The sequence below is a fragment of the Somniosus microcephalus genome, chromosome 13, assembly GCF_052327205.1.
Source record: "Somniosus microcephalus isolate GS21.2 chromosome 13, FLI_Smic_1.0, whole genome shotgun sequence".
In the NCBI taxonomy this organism is placed as follows: Eukaryota; Metazoa; Chordata; class Chondrichthyes; order Squaliformes; family Somniosidae; genus Somniosus; species Somniosus microcephalus.
The window spans coordinates 115,105,786-115,124,315 of NC_140999.1; the positions used below are offsets into that span (position 1 = coordinate 115,105,786).

An 18,530-nucleotide genomic window follows, 5' to 3' on the forward strand; every position below is an offset into this window, starting at 1 on the left:
CAGTCTCGGGCCGTGGGTAGAACATCCCAGCACACCGCCAGGTGCAAATAGAGATGGCACCTTCTGCCAAGTCCAGAACGGGACTTTGGTCGAATTCCAGACTGCAAAACCATCTCATAATGTCAGATACTTGAAAAGGTTAATTCCAACTCTGACAAAGTCCATTGATATCACCCCTCCAGCAGTCAATTAGAGGCTGCACTAACATGAGATGCTGTGACATTAGGAGGAGCTTCACCATCTCCTGGACAAAGACGTCAGGATGTTACCAGGATCACAGGTACCGCCATTGCATAGAAGGAAGTGGCAAAAGAAACCATGAACATTTCTTTGCTAACATTTCAAGACTGTCCAATCAGAACTCAACTGTTAGTCGAAAACTGAATGGGTGACACCCCACACATGAAAGCTGCATCTGCTGTTCATATCACCTGTATTCTATAGCAGTTAAACACCAGTTTCTTGAATTCATTCTCAGATGTGGGCGTCATTGGCATGTCCAGCATGGGCTGCCTTCTTCTACCGCTGATGTTGATACAACTGAGTGGCTTGCTAAGCCACTTCAGATGGCAGTTAAGAGTCAACTAACTTGGTGTGAGACTGGATTCACATATATGCCGGACCAGGTAAGGATGGCAAGTGACCATAAAACTGTCAGATTGTCGTAAATACCCAACTAGTTCACTAATGTTATAGGTAACTCCTCATCATTTCTACAGTTGATTCATATCATTCTATGATTGTGGTGCTTATTTGAGATGTGGGACAGACCGCTAGTATCTCAGTTACCAGCACAACTTGTCCTGTTCTGAAAAATCAGATCAACCCTTAGTGCTTGAAGCATTGTGTTACTTAAAGGACTAAAACCGGAGATGACTTTGAGCTTTTAGCAAGCAGCCATTTCTCATTATCTGTCTTTAACTAGAAATCAATTTGCATTGGTGATCTACTAACCTTAGTAGATTATGTGTCTTTTTAAAGTCCAGAAACAACTGCCAGTATTCTATTGAAGGTTGTTGCTTCAAGTCCTACTCCAGGGATTTGAGCACAAAATCTAGGCTGACACTCCAGTGCAGTACTGAGGGAGTGCTGCACTTTCGGAGGTGCCGTCTTTTGGATGAGACGTTAAACCGAGGCTCAGTCTGTCCTCTCAGGTGGATGTAAACAATCCCATGGCACTACTTCAAAGAAGAGCAGGGAAGTCCTCAACATTGGCTCCAGACCCCATGAAGTCTCATGGCTTCAGGTCAAGTATGGGCAAGGAAACCTCCTGCTGATTACCACCTGCCGCCCTCCATCAGCTGATGAATCAGTATTCCTCCATGTTGAACACCACTTGGAAGAAGTGCTGAGGGTAGCAAGGGCACAGAATGTACTCTGGGTGGGGGACTTCAATGTTCATCACCAAGAGTGGCTCGGTAGCACCACTACTGACTGAGTAGCCAAGTCCTGAAGGACATAACTGCCAGACTGGGCCTGCGGCAGGTGATGAGAGAACCAACACGAGGGAAAAACCTACTTGACCGCGTCCTCACCAATCTACCTGTCGCAGAGGCATCCCTGACAACATTGGTAGCAGTGGCCACCTTTACAAGGTTTGCAACAATCTTCAGCCAGAAATGCCGAGTGGATGATCCATATCAGCTTCCTCCTGAGGTCCCACCATCACAGAAGCCAGGCTTCAGCCAATTCGATTCACTCCATGTGATATCAAGAAATGGCTGAGCGCACTGGATACAGCAAAGGCTATGGGCCCCAACAACATCCCAGCTGTCGTGTTGAAGACTTGTGCTCCAGAACTAGCCCCACCTCTAGCCAAGCTATTCCAGTATAGCTACAACACTGGCATCTACCTGACAATGTGGAAAACTGCCCAGGTATGTCCTGTCCACAAAAAGCAGGACAAATCCAATCCGGCCAATTACCGCCCCATCAGTCTACTCTCAATTATCAGCAAAGTGATGGAATGTTTCATCGCAAGTGCTATCATGTGGCACTTACTCACCAATAACCTGCTCACCGATGCTCAATTTGGGTTCCGCCAGGACCACTCGACTCCAGACTTCATTACAGCCTTGGTCCAAACATGGACAAAGGAGCTGAATTCCAGAGGGGAGGTGAGAGTGACTGCCCTTGACATCAAGTCAGCATTTGCCTGAGTGTGGCATCAAGGAGCCCAAGTAAAATTGAAATCAACGGGAATCAGGGGGAAAACTCTCCACTGGCTGGAGTCATACCTAGCACAAAGGAAGATGGTTGTGGTTGTTAGAGGCAAATCATCTCAGCCCCAGGATATCACTGCAGGAGTTCCTCGGGCCAGTGTCCTAGGCCCAACCATCTTCAGCTGCTTCATCAATGACCTTCTCCCCATCAGAAGGTCAGAAGTGGAGATGTTCGCTGATGATCGAATTAAATGTAGACTACCTCCATCAGCAGGGGACCACAGCATCTGGCAGTGCCATCCGTGGTCCTGTGGTGCATGACAAAATTCACCTCTGACAGGTGGTTTATGTTTCAATTGGCTGACAGGCGGGGGTCGGATAAAGGGAGAAGAACCAGGTGGAGGGGAAGAAGATGGGGGCAGAAGGTGGGTGGGGGGGGAGTGAAAGGTCGGGTGGGGGAAGCAATAGGTGGTAGCTGTTGGCTGAATGGAGGGAACATTGTTTCTAATTAGCATGCGCCATGCAGCAAGGTGAGGTGAAGGATCTCCAGGTGCCTCTGCAAATTAAGGCTTCAAGCTGTGGAATTGCAGAGTGGCAGAGGTGATTGTGTCATGTCTGGGCAAGTCAATCTTACTAACTTTGGCTTTTGTATCAATTAGCAACAGTTAATAGTTTTCTTTTGAACACTACTGCCTGTGCCGTTGCTAATATTGGGCTCTTTCCCTGCACTTCCTCCTCATTCAGACAGCAATGGGATAGTTTTCAGTCTGGGTGTCTTGTGAATGGAGACTCACCTCTTTGACCTCTACCATATATCAGTTAGTATAGCCCAGTTCTAACACTAACTGTGATCACAGTAAATTATCTGTGGAGAAGACGTAAGGTGCCCACCATCCTTAGATGGTGGAAAATACCACATCGTCAAACTACTGCCTACAACTAAAACCACTGTTCAGATATATCTACATAGAAAGATATAGGCAAAATACAATATAGCATAACCTGGCCAAAAATTCTCATTCTTTGTTCAGATCCCTCAATGTCCTCACCCCTCCTTACCTCTGTGGCCTCCTCCAATTCTACAACCCTCTGAGAAATCTGTATTTTTCCAACTCTGGCCTCTTGCATCCCCCACTTCCTTCACACCACCATTGGTGGCCGTAGCTTCAACCGTCCAGGCTGTAAACTCTAGAATTCCCTGCCTAAATCTCCCCAGCCATTCTCTCCTCCTTTTAAGACGCTCCTTAAAACCTATCTCTTTGACCAAGCTATTAATCACCTGTCCTAATGCCTCCTTCTTTGACTCAGTGTCAATCATTTTTTTTTTGATTATGCTTATGTGAAGCGTCTTGGGTTGTTTTCCTATGTTAATTGCGCTATATAAATGCAAGTTGTTGTTGCTGTTAAACTTACACTACATACAAACTGTGCTGACTGTTTATAAAAGAAGGCACAGGCTCTGGTGGTGCATATGTAAGCTGCCTGTTTATCCACTGTCTCTTGTAGAGGCATGAAGATTAGAAAACAGAGGACTGACTACAATGCCCCTTTGATGTTGGAGCAGTCTCTCTGAAGGTTCTCTTTGATAATCATAATCTGAACAGACTAACATTTCAACAAATATGAAATAATGGTCTCAAAGTCATGTCACATTCCAACGGTTACGCTTTTCAACAAGATTGGATTTTAACACCCGTCAGCAGTTAGAAATTACATCGTTAGATTATCAACAAGGTGAATTCATAAAACAAAGCTCTGCACAGGAATCCATGGTAACAAACAATGGGCTATGTTTTGTTCAACCAGGCACAGATACAAAGCAAAACCAAGAATACATTTACTTGAATGAGCTAGGCATGGTAGCCTCGCGGTTATGGTACTGGAATTCTACAGGATCACCTTATCTCTCACAATGTATATCCCTCCCAACATCTCCACCATTCCCCCTCCAAATTTCCACAGGTGCAGGTTACCTTTTGCCCTTTTTTATGTGCGAAGACAGTATGTGTCAGCGGGGAAATCAATCATGGAGGGAAATGCAGCTGTGTCTGATTTTGTCCTCATCTGACACCCACGGGCATCTTTCATGAGATGCACTGTTGCCTCACAGCGCCAGGGAGCCGGGTTCGAATCCAGCCTCGGGTGACTGTCTGTGTGGAGTTTGCACATTCTCCCCGTGTTTGCGTGGGTTTCCTCCGGGTGCTCCGGTTTCCTCCCACAGTCCAAAGATGTGCGGGTTAGGTTGATTGGCTATGATAAATTGACCCTTAGTGTTAGGGGGATTAAATACGTAGGGTTACGGGGATCAGGTGGGATATGTGTCGGTGCAGGCTCGATGGGCCGAAATGGCCTCTATCTGCACTGTGGGGTTTCTGTGATTTCTGTGATTAATCAGGAGCAGGAACCATTCCTGATTAGGATTTCTTTCCCTTCCCTAGTGCTAACCGCTGCCCTGACCGGGATCAGCTGGCTCAGCTCATCAAACTCAGGGACCGTTCGGATCTGTGTGGCCTAGCTCCACACTGGATGTGCACTAGATCATTGAGACATCAGCGAGCTATGAAATCTGTTGTACGTTGAAAAAAAATAGCTTTTTAAATGAAAGGCTGCAATTAAATAAGGCTTCTTGTGTTGACATTGCGCTTGGTGTATTAAGCTACGAGTAAGGAGTGAGATCACCCTCTAGTGACAAGAAGCTAAACATCGTCTCCCAGATGAGTTTCTGCCTCCCATCAGTTGGAGGACATCTACTCAGAAATGTATTTTTACTGCGCAGATGAAATGAGAAAAATGAGTTCGTTGCCAGGGACCAGATGTTGAAGGAGTGTTGTGCGTATTTAACAGAAATTGTTTGGAGTAAGGAGATACGGTGAAATGAACCATGGGTCAGTCATATCATTCAAAGTCATCCACTTCTATGCATTCAAACTCACTTTGAAGAATGCTGGCCAGGAAATAGAATTATTAAACTAACATTTAACAACCACAAGAGAAATGTACAGCACTGGCTTGGCAACCAAAGTGAAAAAGAAATACCAACAGTATAAGGCCATTATATAGAATTCATAGAATATACAGCACAGAAACAAGTTTCACATTCTAACTACTCTCATGGGTAAAGAGGTTTCTCATGAATTCCAGATTGGGTTTATTAGTGACTATCTTATATCTAGGCCCCTAGTTTTGGATTCCCCACATCTTCTCTATGTCTACCCTTTCGAATCCTTTCATAATCTTAAAGACCTCTATCATATCCATAAGTCTCAGCCCTGTGTCAAAAAAATAAACCAGAGGCATGAAGTGAGATGTGCAACTGAGTGTTTACATGTGGTGGGGAAGATAATGGCCACATAAGAGGAGCTAAAAACATGAAAACATAAGAAATTGGCTGAGAAAACATTCAGCTCATCAGGTTCATTCTTATTACAGGGCTGAAGTGTTTTGGGAAAGAGTTCAAGGGATCACTTCAGGGAAGCGAAGATAGAACTGCCCTGTTTTGAATATAAAATTGCGTGAAACTGGTGGACAAAGTGTTGAGCCGTTAAACACTACAGTCATCATTTCCATGTTTATCGGCGATATCTGATGCATCTCTGGAATTTGACACATCTTTTTAAAAATGTGGCAAAGTACAAAGCGGTAACATAAGGCTGCATCTTCAAACACAAAGTAGTCCATAACTTAGAGGCATGTAAAGAATCAAAGCAATCACTTATACTTAGCAAACCTATGGAGGTTAATGGTCTCCCAGGCCCATTTACTTCTGAATAATGCTTTTGACTGTTTCTTCATTACTCATGCCTACCACCAATCCATTGGATTATGTTACCCAATATGGTTTATCTGACTCCCTGCTTTTCTCCTGTCCCACTTTCCCCTCCATCAGTTTTCCTCACTCTGTGCTATATTTGTTCTCTCTGTGCATTTTACCCTTTATTACATCCTTATTCATTCTATTTTGCACCTGGCGCCTCTCTATAAATATCCTGTGCTATATATCTTTGCCTATTTAGCTCTTGTTTTTGTTCCGACATACACAGAAACATTTTCACCATGTAAATTGGAGAAACTTTTTTTTATCCGGCACGGACGGGACCGACGTGGTGCCGGTTCATCAAAAATTCCGGATAACCGAACGCTATAGTAAAAGATAGGGAGAGCTGACAGCTCCATATAAAGCAACAAACCCTGTTGCTTAGCAACAACTGTAGAACAATGGCCACAAGTTTCAAGCATCTCTGTAGCTTAGCAACAGCTGCAGCCACACCCTTGCACAGCACAGATGGAAGAAGGTAAATACAATATGAAGTAAAACCTACTCCTGAATTTTGCTGGTTAACCGAGATTTCCGGTTATTTAGGTGCCGGTAAATCGAAAGTTTCCTGTACTTGACTATCCCATCCTTTCCATCAGGCTAAAGCAATTGAAAATCAAATTGATATGTTCAGAGAGTCACCTACCTGCTTCCATTGCTATCACGGTGATATTGTGCCATCCCATTGTTTCCCGGTCCAGTCTTTTGGCAATAGTGATGTCTCCAGTGTTGGCATCCACGTTAAAAATTCTCTCCAAGTCAGTGTTACGGTCGATGGAGTACCTGCCAAATCATCATCGAACAACAATGAATTAAGAGCATTACTGAGAATATAGAATGTAATTTAGATAAATCAGCCCAACCATCCCCCCATCGAACAGTAACATAACATCTTCATTTAAAACAGCTAAAAGAAAACTAAGTATGAAGCTAAGTTTCAGTCAAATTATTGGATGAGGTGGTCTAAACCCCAATGCCCTCATCCAACCAAAAGGGGAGAGTGGAAGTGTCAGGGTGGAGATTGGAAGGGTCGCTGGGGGAGATAGAAAGGGTTGGGGAGATGGGAAGGGCTGGGGGGGGGGCGTAGATTGGAAGGGTTGGGGGTGGGGGTAGATTGGAAGTGTTGGGGGGTAGATATGAAGGGTTGGGGGTAGATATGAAGGGTTGGGGGGTAGATTGGAAGTGTTGGGGGGTAGATTGGAAGGGTTGGGGGGTAGATTGGAAGGGTTGCGGGGTAGATTTCAAGGGTTGGGGTAGATTTCAAGGGTTGGGGGGTAGATTTCAAGGGTTGGGGTAGATTGGAAGGGTTGGGGGGTAGATTTCAAGGGTTGGGGTAGATTTCAAGGGTTAGGGGTAGATTTCAAGGGTTGGGGGTAGATTTCAAGGGTTGGGGGGTAGATTTCAAGGGTTGGGGGGTAGATTTCAAGGGTTGGGGGTAGATTTCAAGGGTTGGGGGTAGATTTCAAGGGTTGGGGGGTAGATTTCAAGGGTTGGGGGGTAGATTTCAAGGGTTGGGGGTAGATTTCAAGGGTTGGGGGGTAGATTTCAAGGGTTGGGGGGTAGATTTCAAGGGTGGGGGGGTAGATTTCAAGGGTTGGGGGGTAGATTTCAAGGGTTGGGGGTGTAGATTTCAAGGGTTGGGGGTAGATTTCAAGGGATGGGGGTAGATTTCAAGGGTTGGGGGTAGATTTCAAGGGTTGGGGGTAGATTGCAAGGGTTGGGGGGTAGATGTCAAGGGTTGGGGGGTAGATTGCAAGGGTTGGGGGTAGATTGCAAGGGTTGGGGGGTAGATTGCAAGGGTTGGGGGGTAGACTGCAAGGGTTGGGGGGTAGATTGCAAGGGTTGGGGGGTAGATTGCAAGGGTTGGGGGGTAGATTGCAAGGGTTGGGGGGTAGATTGCAAGGGTTGGGGGGTAGATTGCAAGGGTTGGGGGGTAGATTGCAAGGGTTGGGGGGTAGATTGCAAGGGTTGGGGGGTAGATTGCAAGGGTTGGGGGGTAGATTGCAAGGGTTGGGGGGTAGATTGCAAGGGTTGGGGGGTAGATTGCAAGGGTTGGGGGCTAGATTGCAAGGGTTGGGGGCTTGATTGCAAGGGTTGGGGGCTAGATTGCAAGGGTTGGGGGGTAGATTGCAAGGGTTGGGGGGTAGATTGCAAGGGTGGGGGGTAGATTGCAAGGGTCGGGGGTAGATTGCAAGGGTCGGGGGTAGATTGCAAGGGTTGGGGGTAGATTTCAAGGGTCGGGGGTAGATTTCAAGGGTTGGGGGGTAGATTGCAAGGGTTGGGGGGTAGATTGCAAGGGTTGGGGGGTAGATTGCAAGGGTTGGGGGTGGGGGTAGATTGCAAGGGTTGGGGGTGGGGGTAGATTGCAAGGGTTGGGGGTGGGGGTAGATTGCAAGGGTTGGGGGTTAGATTGGAAGGGTTGGGGGTAGATTGGAAGGGTTGGGTGTAGATTGGAAGGGTTGGGTGTAGATTGGAAGGGTTGGGGGTAGATTGGAAGGGTTGGGGGTAGATTGGAAGGGTTGGGGGTAGATTGGAAGGGTTGGGGGTAGATTGGAAGGGTTGCGGGTGGGGGTAGATTGGAAGGGTTGGGGGTTAGATTGGAAGGGTTGGGGTGGGGGTAGATTGGAAGGGTTGGGGGTAGATTGGAAGGGTTAGGGTAGATTGGAAGGGTTGGGGGGTAGATTGGAAGGGTTGGGGGGTAGATTGGAAGGGTTGGGGGTAGATTGGAAGGGTTGGGGGGTTGATTGGAAGGGTTGGGGGTAGATTGGAAGGGTTGGGGGGTAGATTAGAAGGGTTGGGGTGGGGGTAGATTGGAAGGGTTGGGGTGGGGGTAGATTGGAAGGGTTGGGGTGGGGGTAGATTGGAAGGGTTGGGGGGGTAGATTGCAAGGGTTGGGGGGTAGATTGCAAGGGTTGGGGGTAGATTGCAAGGGTTGGGGGGTAGATTGCAAGGGTTGGGGCGTAGATTGCAAGGGTTGGGGGTAGATTGCAAGGGTTGGGGGTAGATTGCAAGGGTTGGGGGGTAGATTGCAAGTGTTGGGGGGGTAGATTGCAAGTGTTGGGGGGGTAGATTGGAAGTGTTGGGAGGGGTAGATTGGAAGTGTTGGGGGGTAGATTGGAAGGGTGGGGAGGGGTAGATTTGAAGGGTCATGGGGGAGATTGGAGGTCGCTGCCGGGAAGCGCAGAGGAGAGAGGGATCGGAAAGACCGGGGGCGGGGGTCATCGTGGCTCAGAGAGGGGAAAGATCGGATCACGAAGGGCTGGGGGGAGCAGGTTAGTGTGGTGGGCTGTGGGGGAAACCCGGCCAGCCAGTGTTAAATTCAAATGGAAATAAAATCTAAGTCACATAGCCTCATTAAAATATGTAAATGAGTAACCCGCCTCCTGGGTTAAAACCGGAAGTGGGCGGGTTTGAGGTGGGTTGGGTTCAAGTTAGAGATTTTTTAAATTTTAGCCTCCCCCTTGACCCAAAACTACACTTAAAATTCTCCCTTAAGAGTTGTCTGCATGATGGGGGAGGGTTGGTGACAGGAACAGAAACCCAGTCTACTCTTTCTGGTGGGGATGATTAAACAAATCAACTGTAACTTAATAAAACATTGAATAAAACTTAACAAATTAAATTAGGATTTTGTTGGCCGGGGTGATGATGCACTCCAGTCCCCGCGGCGCCCACCAGTTGCGGAAGGCCTCACGTGTGCCGGCGGACACCGCATGCTCCATCTCCAGGGCCACCCAGGCACGAACATAGCCACGGAAGAGAGGCAGGCAGTCGGGCCGAACAAGAAACCCAGTCTAAATTCAGTTCTGTGACATTAATTAGACTTTGCATCAGGGGAACATTAAGACAGTTCTTCCTGAAATTCTATGCAGAACAATTAGGCATGAAATAGAAAAACCAATCAATCCTGAATTATGGCCAGTTTTGTGTTGTCAATTGTGATCAAATTGGTTGATTAGCATCAATTCATTTCACTTAGGACCCTTACAGCTGAGAGACAGGAGAGAGAGAGAGATCTTTTTATCCCACCTGTCTAGGCCTGCTTTAATCTTGCATTATTAAAGTGAGAACGAATATTGTGCCTACTCTGTATCTATTTCCTTCACCTGGTACTTCCAATTCCCAAATGGTTTGTCTTCACGGAGAGTGGCTGCGATGCCATTTTTCCTCTGGGGTTTGTAACTATTTGTTCTTTTTCTTACAATTCCCTAGGTTATTCCTTTCCCATCAATGCCATAAACAGGCTATAATAAGAGTCAAAGCAGCTTAGATAGGACTCTGACTTGCTTACACGATCTCCTTGAGAGAAGGCAAAATGCTGAAATACCTTCCTGACCTACAAGGGCAGTTAAACAGTGAAGACTCCATTCATACAGTCCCTAAAAAGACTGGAGATTTGGTGCATTCTACCCTATCAACCTGCTGTGTGAGTGCACACAACAGGAGAAAAGTTGAACCTCTCTTGTCTTGCTTTGAAAGTTGCCCATTTTGTACTGAGTGCAATAGTCAGTTTAATTTGAATAATCTGCTTTTTCCTCACATTATCCACGCTACATAATAAGTCACTGCACTTCAAAAGAAATTCTTTGGGGGGAATTTTAACACCCAAAAACAGGTGGGTTGGGGTCATGTGGGAAGTTAAAGTGATAAAATTCTGAACCCTGACCAGAACCCGCCTCCAACCCACCCACTTTCAGTTTTAACGGAGGTGGGATGGGGCAGTGGGCCTCAGATTTAACCACCACTAAATTTAACTGTAGCTGGTGGGGTTTTGCACACCTCGTGAAACCCACTAGCTAATAGAAGGCAAGGACTGCTGGATCCAGGAGGTAAGTGCCTTTACACCTATCTAATCCACGCCCCGCGATCAGAGACCCCCCACGAGGCCTCTGATCCCCCCCATGAGCCATTCCCCCCATTCCATGCTCCTCCAGCCCTCCGATGTCGTCTGCCTTTCCCCTCGCCTCGCCCTTCCCCCGCTCCCTGTGCTCCTCCTGGCCCTCCAATGATGCTCTGGACACCCCCCCTTCCCCACCCACCCCGCGCACCTCCAGCACCTGATCTTGTGCGCCGGCCTCCAATCATGCTGTCCCAAAACTCCCCCACCCCCACCGCTCCTCCGGCTACCACCCCCCCCCCCCCCCCGGGTCCCCATGTGATTCCGTCCTCTCCGCGGCATGGTGCCACAGGCCTATCTAGCCTCTCAATCTGGCTGGCTGCGGGTGGGAAACAGAAGTTTCCCATGCAAATCAGGCCCTGCCGTTAAATTCGGCAGGACTTGCGGAAAACCAGTTCTCCCGGGTTTCCTGACTGCTTCCGAAAACCCCCCCACTGCTCCCAACCCGCCTATTGATTAAAATTCTGGCCTTTATGTCACCGCTTTGAGACAGTTTGATGTGATGTGCCACTATATAAATGCAACTGTTTTTTATCTTGACCTTCCAGCATTCTAAAGACTTAGATTGTCACCACAATCAATCTGCTTTGCTGCAACGAAAACATGCTCAATTCGATAAGCTTCTGCCCATAACTTAATGTTTTGCTTATTGTCCTTATCACTGTTCTCTCCGCTTTTTCCAGTATAAAATTGTCCTAATTATAAATAAGGTGCCCAACTGCACACAATATTCCAAAGGTGGCGTCACAAGCAAGATATAAAGCATTCGTTCAACGTGTAATTTAAACACCTGTGAGACACTTTTCAGTATTTAAATCATCTGATTAATAGCTTTGGGAAATGTTAATAATCACAACAAAATCCTTTTCTGTGCTTGCTGATGACTCTCTAGGTATTATTTATGCATATATAGGCCACGATCTTTAGGAGGCGGTTTGAGGGAGGGCCCACTGCTCGGCAGCTTTCGGACCCGCTCCCGGATGCTGCCTCCCAGCAACTACTATTTTCACCTGTTTTGGCCTCGTTACGGCTGACGGGCGGGTCCCTCCAGGCAACTGGTTGCAGAGTGTCAGATTCTTGCCTCTGATGACGCGTTGTTTCAGGTAAAAATTTAAAGGGGCCTTGTCCCCTTTGCAAAAGCATTAGGTTTTTCCTCTTAAAGGTGTTGGCTGCTGCAGGAATGGCAGCCCCAAAAACTAAGGCTGCACCCAGGTTCAATGAGGGGTCCCTCCATGCTCTTGTGGACAGAGTTAGAGAATGTCAGGAGGTCCTCTTCCATGGAAATGGAAGGAGGCCTCTGTTATGTTCATTAATAAAGAGACATTCTTATTATGAACACAGCTAGCTTTTGCTAGTTACTTTTATTGAGCACATGTGGACTTGTACAGCATCTTGTAGAGGCTTCCATCTTGACTGCTGCCTTCTGGGTAGCCTAGCCTCATGGGTAATGTAGTCTTAATATAATGTATAGCTGGGTAGTGTAGTCTTATACATACAGCTATATACAGCTCTACTGCTCCACCTAGTGTCCACCACAGAATGACATGTTATTGATCACTACAGCCTCCTCAGCAAACCAAGGCAGCTTAGCTGCAAATTGCTGAGGAGGTGAGTTCGAGGTCTGTGTGCACGTGGGTTCAGTGCCAAAAAAGGTTTAATGATCTGCGGAGATCACCTAAAGTGTAGCCTCTGTGTTCTGGGACATGGAAGTTCAAGAGTGAGGGCTCAGGGAGAATTCCATGTAGAATGTTGGTGGTGACACTGAGTGCAAACCACCGTTTATTGGGCAGATGATACCTGGAGTGTTGAGAATGTCAAACTTATATTCATCTCCATGTGCCAGCCACCTGTGGTTGAAGCGTAAGCTTACGCGAATCTGGCATGGATGAGTGCATCCCTTGCCTGACGGCCAGCAATGTGGTTACCTGCTGCTGGATTGGCCACATGCGGACCCACAAGGCGTCGCTCCCCGTCCTCCTCCTCATTCTCCTCTGAGGAGGCCGTGTGCTGAGCCACTTGTTCGTCCAGCAGCACTAAGCCATGCTGCTCTGCAATGTTGTGCAGGGCTGGCTGGTGCAAGACTCCTCCAGATCTGTCTAGGTATTGGAATCACATTTTGAGCAAGCCGATGGTTTGCTCGATGATGCTTCTGGTGGATATGTGACTCACATTGTACCGCTCCTCAGCATCGTTTGATGCCTCCTCATCGGTGTCAAAAGCCACTTTTTCAGGGGATAGCTCTTGTTGCCAAGAAGCCATCCGGAAAGTTGGGTTGGCGGATGGAAGAGCTGAGGCACAGTAGGCTGGCGCAGGATGAAGGAGTCATGGCAACTGCCAGGGAACTTTGCGCAAACATGCATGATGATCTTGCTGTGGTTACACACCAGCTGGACGTTCAGGGAGTGGAATCCCTTGCGGTTGACAAATACAGCTGGGTTTTGATAGGGGGCCCTACTGGCTACATGTGTGCAGTCTAGGACGCCCTGCACCATTGGAAAACCTGCCATATTGGCAAAGCCAACCACGCACGCCGTCACACTTGGGCCATCCGTGGAGAAGTGGATGCAATTGTGCGCCTTTGCAAAGAGGGCATCTGTGACCTGCGTGATGCAGGTGTGTGTGGCTGACTGGGAGAAGCTGCTGATGACTGCAGATGATCCCTGGAAGGAGCCCGAAGCAAAGAAGTTGAGTGCAGTGGTGATTTTGACAGCAACTGGTAAGGAGTATTCACCTGGTCCTCTGGGCTCCAGGTGTTGGTGCAGCATTGCACAGATGTCAGCGACTACCTCGCTCAAAAGTCTCAGCCTCTTTTGGCACTGCTGCTTAGTTATGCTGAGGAAGCCGATCCTCTGCCTGTAAACCCTATGTTGGGAGTATGTCTTGCGGCGAGGTGCAGACCTGCGCTGAAGCCCTCCGCCCTGTGCATCATCAAGTGGGTGAGGAGGAGGTTGGTGCTCCTGGTGCTGGTGCTGCTGTTGTGGCAGGTTGTGGTGCTGCCGCAGCTGTTCTTCGTCCAAATCTGAGGACCAGGATGAGAGGATATTAATGGTTCCCATTCTGTTGCTATAGATTTTAGTTGAGGCAAGAAGCTTGCAAGTGCACAGTCGAAATGGCCTGAAATTATTCCAATCAGGTCACACTGCAGATGGCGGTCAGCTTGAACAGTCACGAGGTCAGTAGAGTTGCAAAATCTTATCCCAAACCTCCAACAACAAAGTAGTTGCATTTGAATGTCAACCATGTTACTGGAGCGTTTTTAAAGTGCTGCACCATGACTACAAATCATGTCCTCCAGCAACTCGTCTCCTTGCAGCTGGCCTGTGTCTGACAAGACGGTAAACAGGAGCCAGAGGCATGAAAATGGGAACCCACTATAAAAATAGGATTAGCAAGGCAGTTAACAGGCTGTTAATTGCCTTAACTACCTGTCCCAACGGTTCCAGTTGGGTCAGTTTGGGAGCGGCTAAACAGACACTCACAAAAATCGCGTGGGGGCGGGATGGCAGGCTGAAGCCATTTTTCCAATTTTCGCTGCCCAGCCGCCTCCGAACCCACCTCCTCAGGGTTATTAAAATCGAGCCCTTAGTGTCAGCCATGGTTCACCGGTAACACTCTTGCCTCTGAGTCAGAAGGTTGTGGGTTCAGGTCCCACTCCAGAGACTTGAGCACAAAAATCCAGGCTGGCACTTGTAGGGGGTGGTGGGTGTGGCACGTGCGCCCAGTCAGTTATGCCCCTGACTGTTGGTGAGCGGCTCAAATCACTCCCACGCCCCTGGGTTCTAGACACCGGACTTAGGTACAGGCGGCGATACAGAAAACCCGAGTAGACAAGTGGTTTGGATGTAAGAAAACCAAGATTTTATTAAAACAGAAAACAAAACACAGTCTTATGAGAAGTCACTAGTATAAAATACAGGCAAATACAAAATAACTATACTTATACAGGGAATGGGGAACACACGGCACATCCGAGGGAAAACAAACTACATTAACAATCCCCTTATCCTTATCCCACCCCCTATACCTAACTAGATTAAGCTATGAGGGGCCAGAATTCATGCTCACCAATCCAAAGCAAAGCCAACTGTTTTAACGGATGCAAAATTTTGAGGTCTGGTCTTCTGTCCTCTTAGATACCCCGTCGCCACGTGGTCTTCAGGGGCGCGGTGCTGGAGCTGCTGCTGTGACACACCTTCTCCTCTGCTACCGTCGTCGTCTCGTCGTGATGGGTTCTCCTCTTCTTCTCCCTCATCGTCGGCGGCAGTAACGTTGTGCCTATAGGGCAGTTGGCAGTTTTTACTGCCTCGATTTTCCTACCCAAGCGTTAAAACTCCATTATATTCGTTGTGTCATGGACACCTGCGTTTTCGCAGTGCTCAACAGAATGTTCGTCTCACCAAGCACCAGCTTATAACTAGACGTTTGGCCTCATCAATACGTTTTTCGCTGCCCTGCTCTGTTCTTATCGAGTTGTTACCTTCTTCTTCGTCTCGATTCGTCTCATCTCGTTTGGTTACTATACAAGTCCTGGACTGCCTACTCACTTTCGTCTCGCCCCTTTTTGCGGCCTGGGCATCCTGGATGACTATGGACTCAGGTCTCGTTCCCCTCCCCTGCAATTGGTATGGTGTCCTTAGTTGTTGAAACTCTGCTACGGGGAGCGAGGAGAGAACCCGCCACAAGGCCAGGGCACGAGTACGGGCGGCGGCAGCCCAAGACCAGATGAGAGGTCAGAGTCAAGAGCAAGAGCCGAGAGCGATTGCTACTGAGGGCCTACAGTTATACTCCTATCGAATGGCCCTTATCTGCGTGCCAAATCACGTTAGTTCATTGTTCCAATTCTGGCGGGCTGTTTTAAATGATTATAGCAATCCAAGTTAACTGGATTTAGATGGCCGTTTACCGCATCTAATGGCCTGATGTCTGGGCTGTATTGTCATTAATGCATTCTAATCGGCCTGTACAGCCTCGGCGGCTCCCATAAGCTGGTTCTGATTATTTATGCAGACAACTCAATGGCCTCAAGTATAGGCCTAACTGGTTTTGATCTGTCTACGATCTGACTTAATGCATATTCAATGTTTGCTGTCTGGTTTCCAAAACACAAAGTCCTTTTTCACAGAAACTGCATTTTAAGTTTCGATTTCCCCAAAAGCTGCTTGTGCTGTTACAGGGTCCAAGCTTTAAAAATCTTGCAGGCTTTTGGTCACGAGGTGCGGACGCCATCTTTTGGGTACCCTTTTTAAAATGTCCATGCAGGGTCCCTGTATTAATAACTTTGGGGGAATGTGGGAACTTTGCGAATCTTACACATTGCAGTGGAGTGCTGAGGGAGCGCTGCACTGTCGGAGGTGTCTTCTTTCGGATGAGACGTTAAACTGAAATCTGCTCTCTCAGGATGTAAAAGATTTCATGGCACTATTCAAAGAAGAGCAGGGAAGTTATGCCCGGTGTCCCGGCCCAAATTTATCCCTCAATCAACACCACCCAAACCAGATTATCGTTTGTGTGCCCTTCCCCAGTGCAAATTGGCTGCCGCATTACAACAACACAAAAGCAAGTTGCTTTGAGTGTCTTGAGGTCGTGAAAGGCGCTATATAGATTAAAGTTCTTTCTGCTATTAATATTTTATTACTTTATGGACGCAACTGCTGCCAACGAAATGAAGTTGTTGCGCATGCACAGTTCCAGTGTGTTTTTTGGTTGTTCGCTAACTGAAAAGAAAATTTTTAAAAGAGGTAGTGTAGTGGTTACAATCCTGGCCCAACAAATACATAGGTTGTGAGTTCGAATCCTGCCACAGTAAGTTCTGAAATTGAACTCCATAAATATGGCAGTTTGCAGGATGGTAGAGATAAGTTGACCGTGTAACCGGCGGGATTTTAAAAATTAATTCTCTGGTATGGGCGTCGCTAGCAAGGCCGGCATTTATTTTCCACAGGAACAGGAAGAGGCCATTCAACCCCTCGAGCCTATCCTATCCCTCCGCAACACCCTGGTCCACTCCTCTATCACCCCCAACACCCACTCCCCTTCCCATGGCACCTTCCCATCCAAGCGCAGGAGATGCAACACATGCCCTTTTACCTCCTCCCTTCCCACTGTCCAGGGCCCCAAACACCCCTTCCAGGTGAAACAGCGATTTACTTGTACTTCTTGCAATTTAGTATACTGTATTCGCTGCTCACGATGTGGTCTCCTCTACATTGGGGAGACCAAACGCAGATTGGGTGACCGCTTTGTGGAACACCTCCGTGCAGTCCGTAAGTGAGACCCCGAGCTTTCAGTTGCCTGTCACTTTTAATTCTCCGCTCCACTCCCACTCTGACCTCTCTGTCCTCGGCCTCTTACACTGTTCCAACAAAGCTCAATGTAAGCTCGAGGAACAGCACCTCATCTTTCGATTAGGCACTTTACAGCCTTCTGGGCTAAACATCGAGTTCAACAATTTCAGACTATAACCTCAGCCCTTATTTTTTTTTCCCCCTCACATGGCAGCTGTTGATGATTCTGCCATTCCCATTTACACCTCATCTAGAGTCATCTTTTGTTTCTTAACTTATCCCACATAAGAACATAAGAAGTAGGATCAGGAGTAGGCCATATGGCCCCTCGGGCCTGCTCCGCCATTCAATAGGATCATGGCTGATCCGAACCTAGACTCACATCCACTTCCCTGCCCTCTCCCCGTAACCCCTAATTCCCTTATCTGCTAGGAAGCTGTCTATCTCCGTTTTAAATCTATTTAATGTTGCAGCTTCCACAGCTCTCTGGGGTAGCAAATTCCATAGATTTACTACCCTCTGAGTAAAGAAGTTTCTCCTCATCTCAGTTTTGAAAGGGCAGCCACTTATTCTAAGATTATACCCCCTAGTTCTAGTCTCACCCATCAGTGGAAACATCCTCACCGCATCCACCCGATCAATCCCCCTCACAATCTTATATATTTTGATAAGATCGCCTTTCATTCTTCTGAACTCCAATGAGTAGAGGCCCAACCTACTCAACCTTTCCTCATACGTCAACCCCCTCATCTCTGGAATCAACCGAGTGAACCTTCTCTGAACCGCCTCGAGAGCAAGTATATCTTTTCTTAAATATGGAAACCAAAACTGCACACAGTATTCCAGGTGTGGCCTCACCAATACCCTGTATAACTGCAGCAAGACTTCCCTGTTTTTATACTCCATCCCCCGTGCAATAATGGCCAAGATTCCATTGGCCTTCCTGATCACCTGCTGCACCTGCATACTAACTTTTTGGGTTTCATGCACCAGGACCCCCAGATCCCTTTGTACTGCAGCACTTTGCAGTTTCTCTCCATTTAGATAATAATTGCTCTTTGATTTTTTTCTGCCAAAGTACATAACCTCACACTTTCCAATATTATATTCCATCTGCCAAATCTCTGCCCACTCACTTAGCCTGTCTATGTCCTTTTGCAGGTTTTTTATGTCCTCCTCACACACTGCTTTCCCTCCCATCTTTGTATCGTCGGCAAACTTGGATGTTGCACTCGGTCCCTTCCTCCAAATCGTTAATATAGATTGTAAAGAGTTGGGGTCCCAGCACTGACCCCTGCGGAACATCACTAGTTACTGATTGCCAGCCCGAGAATGAACCATTTATCCCAACACTTTGTTTTCTGTTAGATAGC

The 18,530-nt window shown here is 47.5% G+C and overlaps 1 protein-coding gene across 1 annotated transcript in view; it reads right to left on the reverse strand.

Moving 5' to 3' along the window:
• The window catches only part of cdh22 (cadherin 22), a 1,314,714-nt gene that overhangs the window by 352,559 nt on the left and 943,625 nt on the right, over nucleotides 1-18,530 (reverse strand). Inside the window, exon 7 of the mRNA XM_086005235.1 lies at nucleotides 6,623-6,759. Coding sequence (XP_085861361.1) covers nucleotides 6,623-6,759 — 137 coding nt within the window. The remainder of the gene's footprint in view (nucleotides 1-6,622; nucleotides 6,760-18,530) is intronic.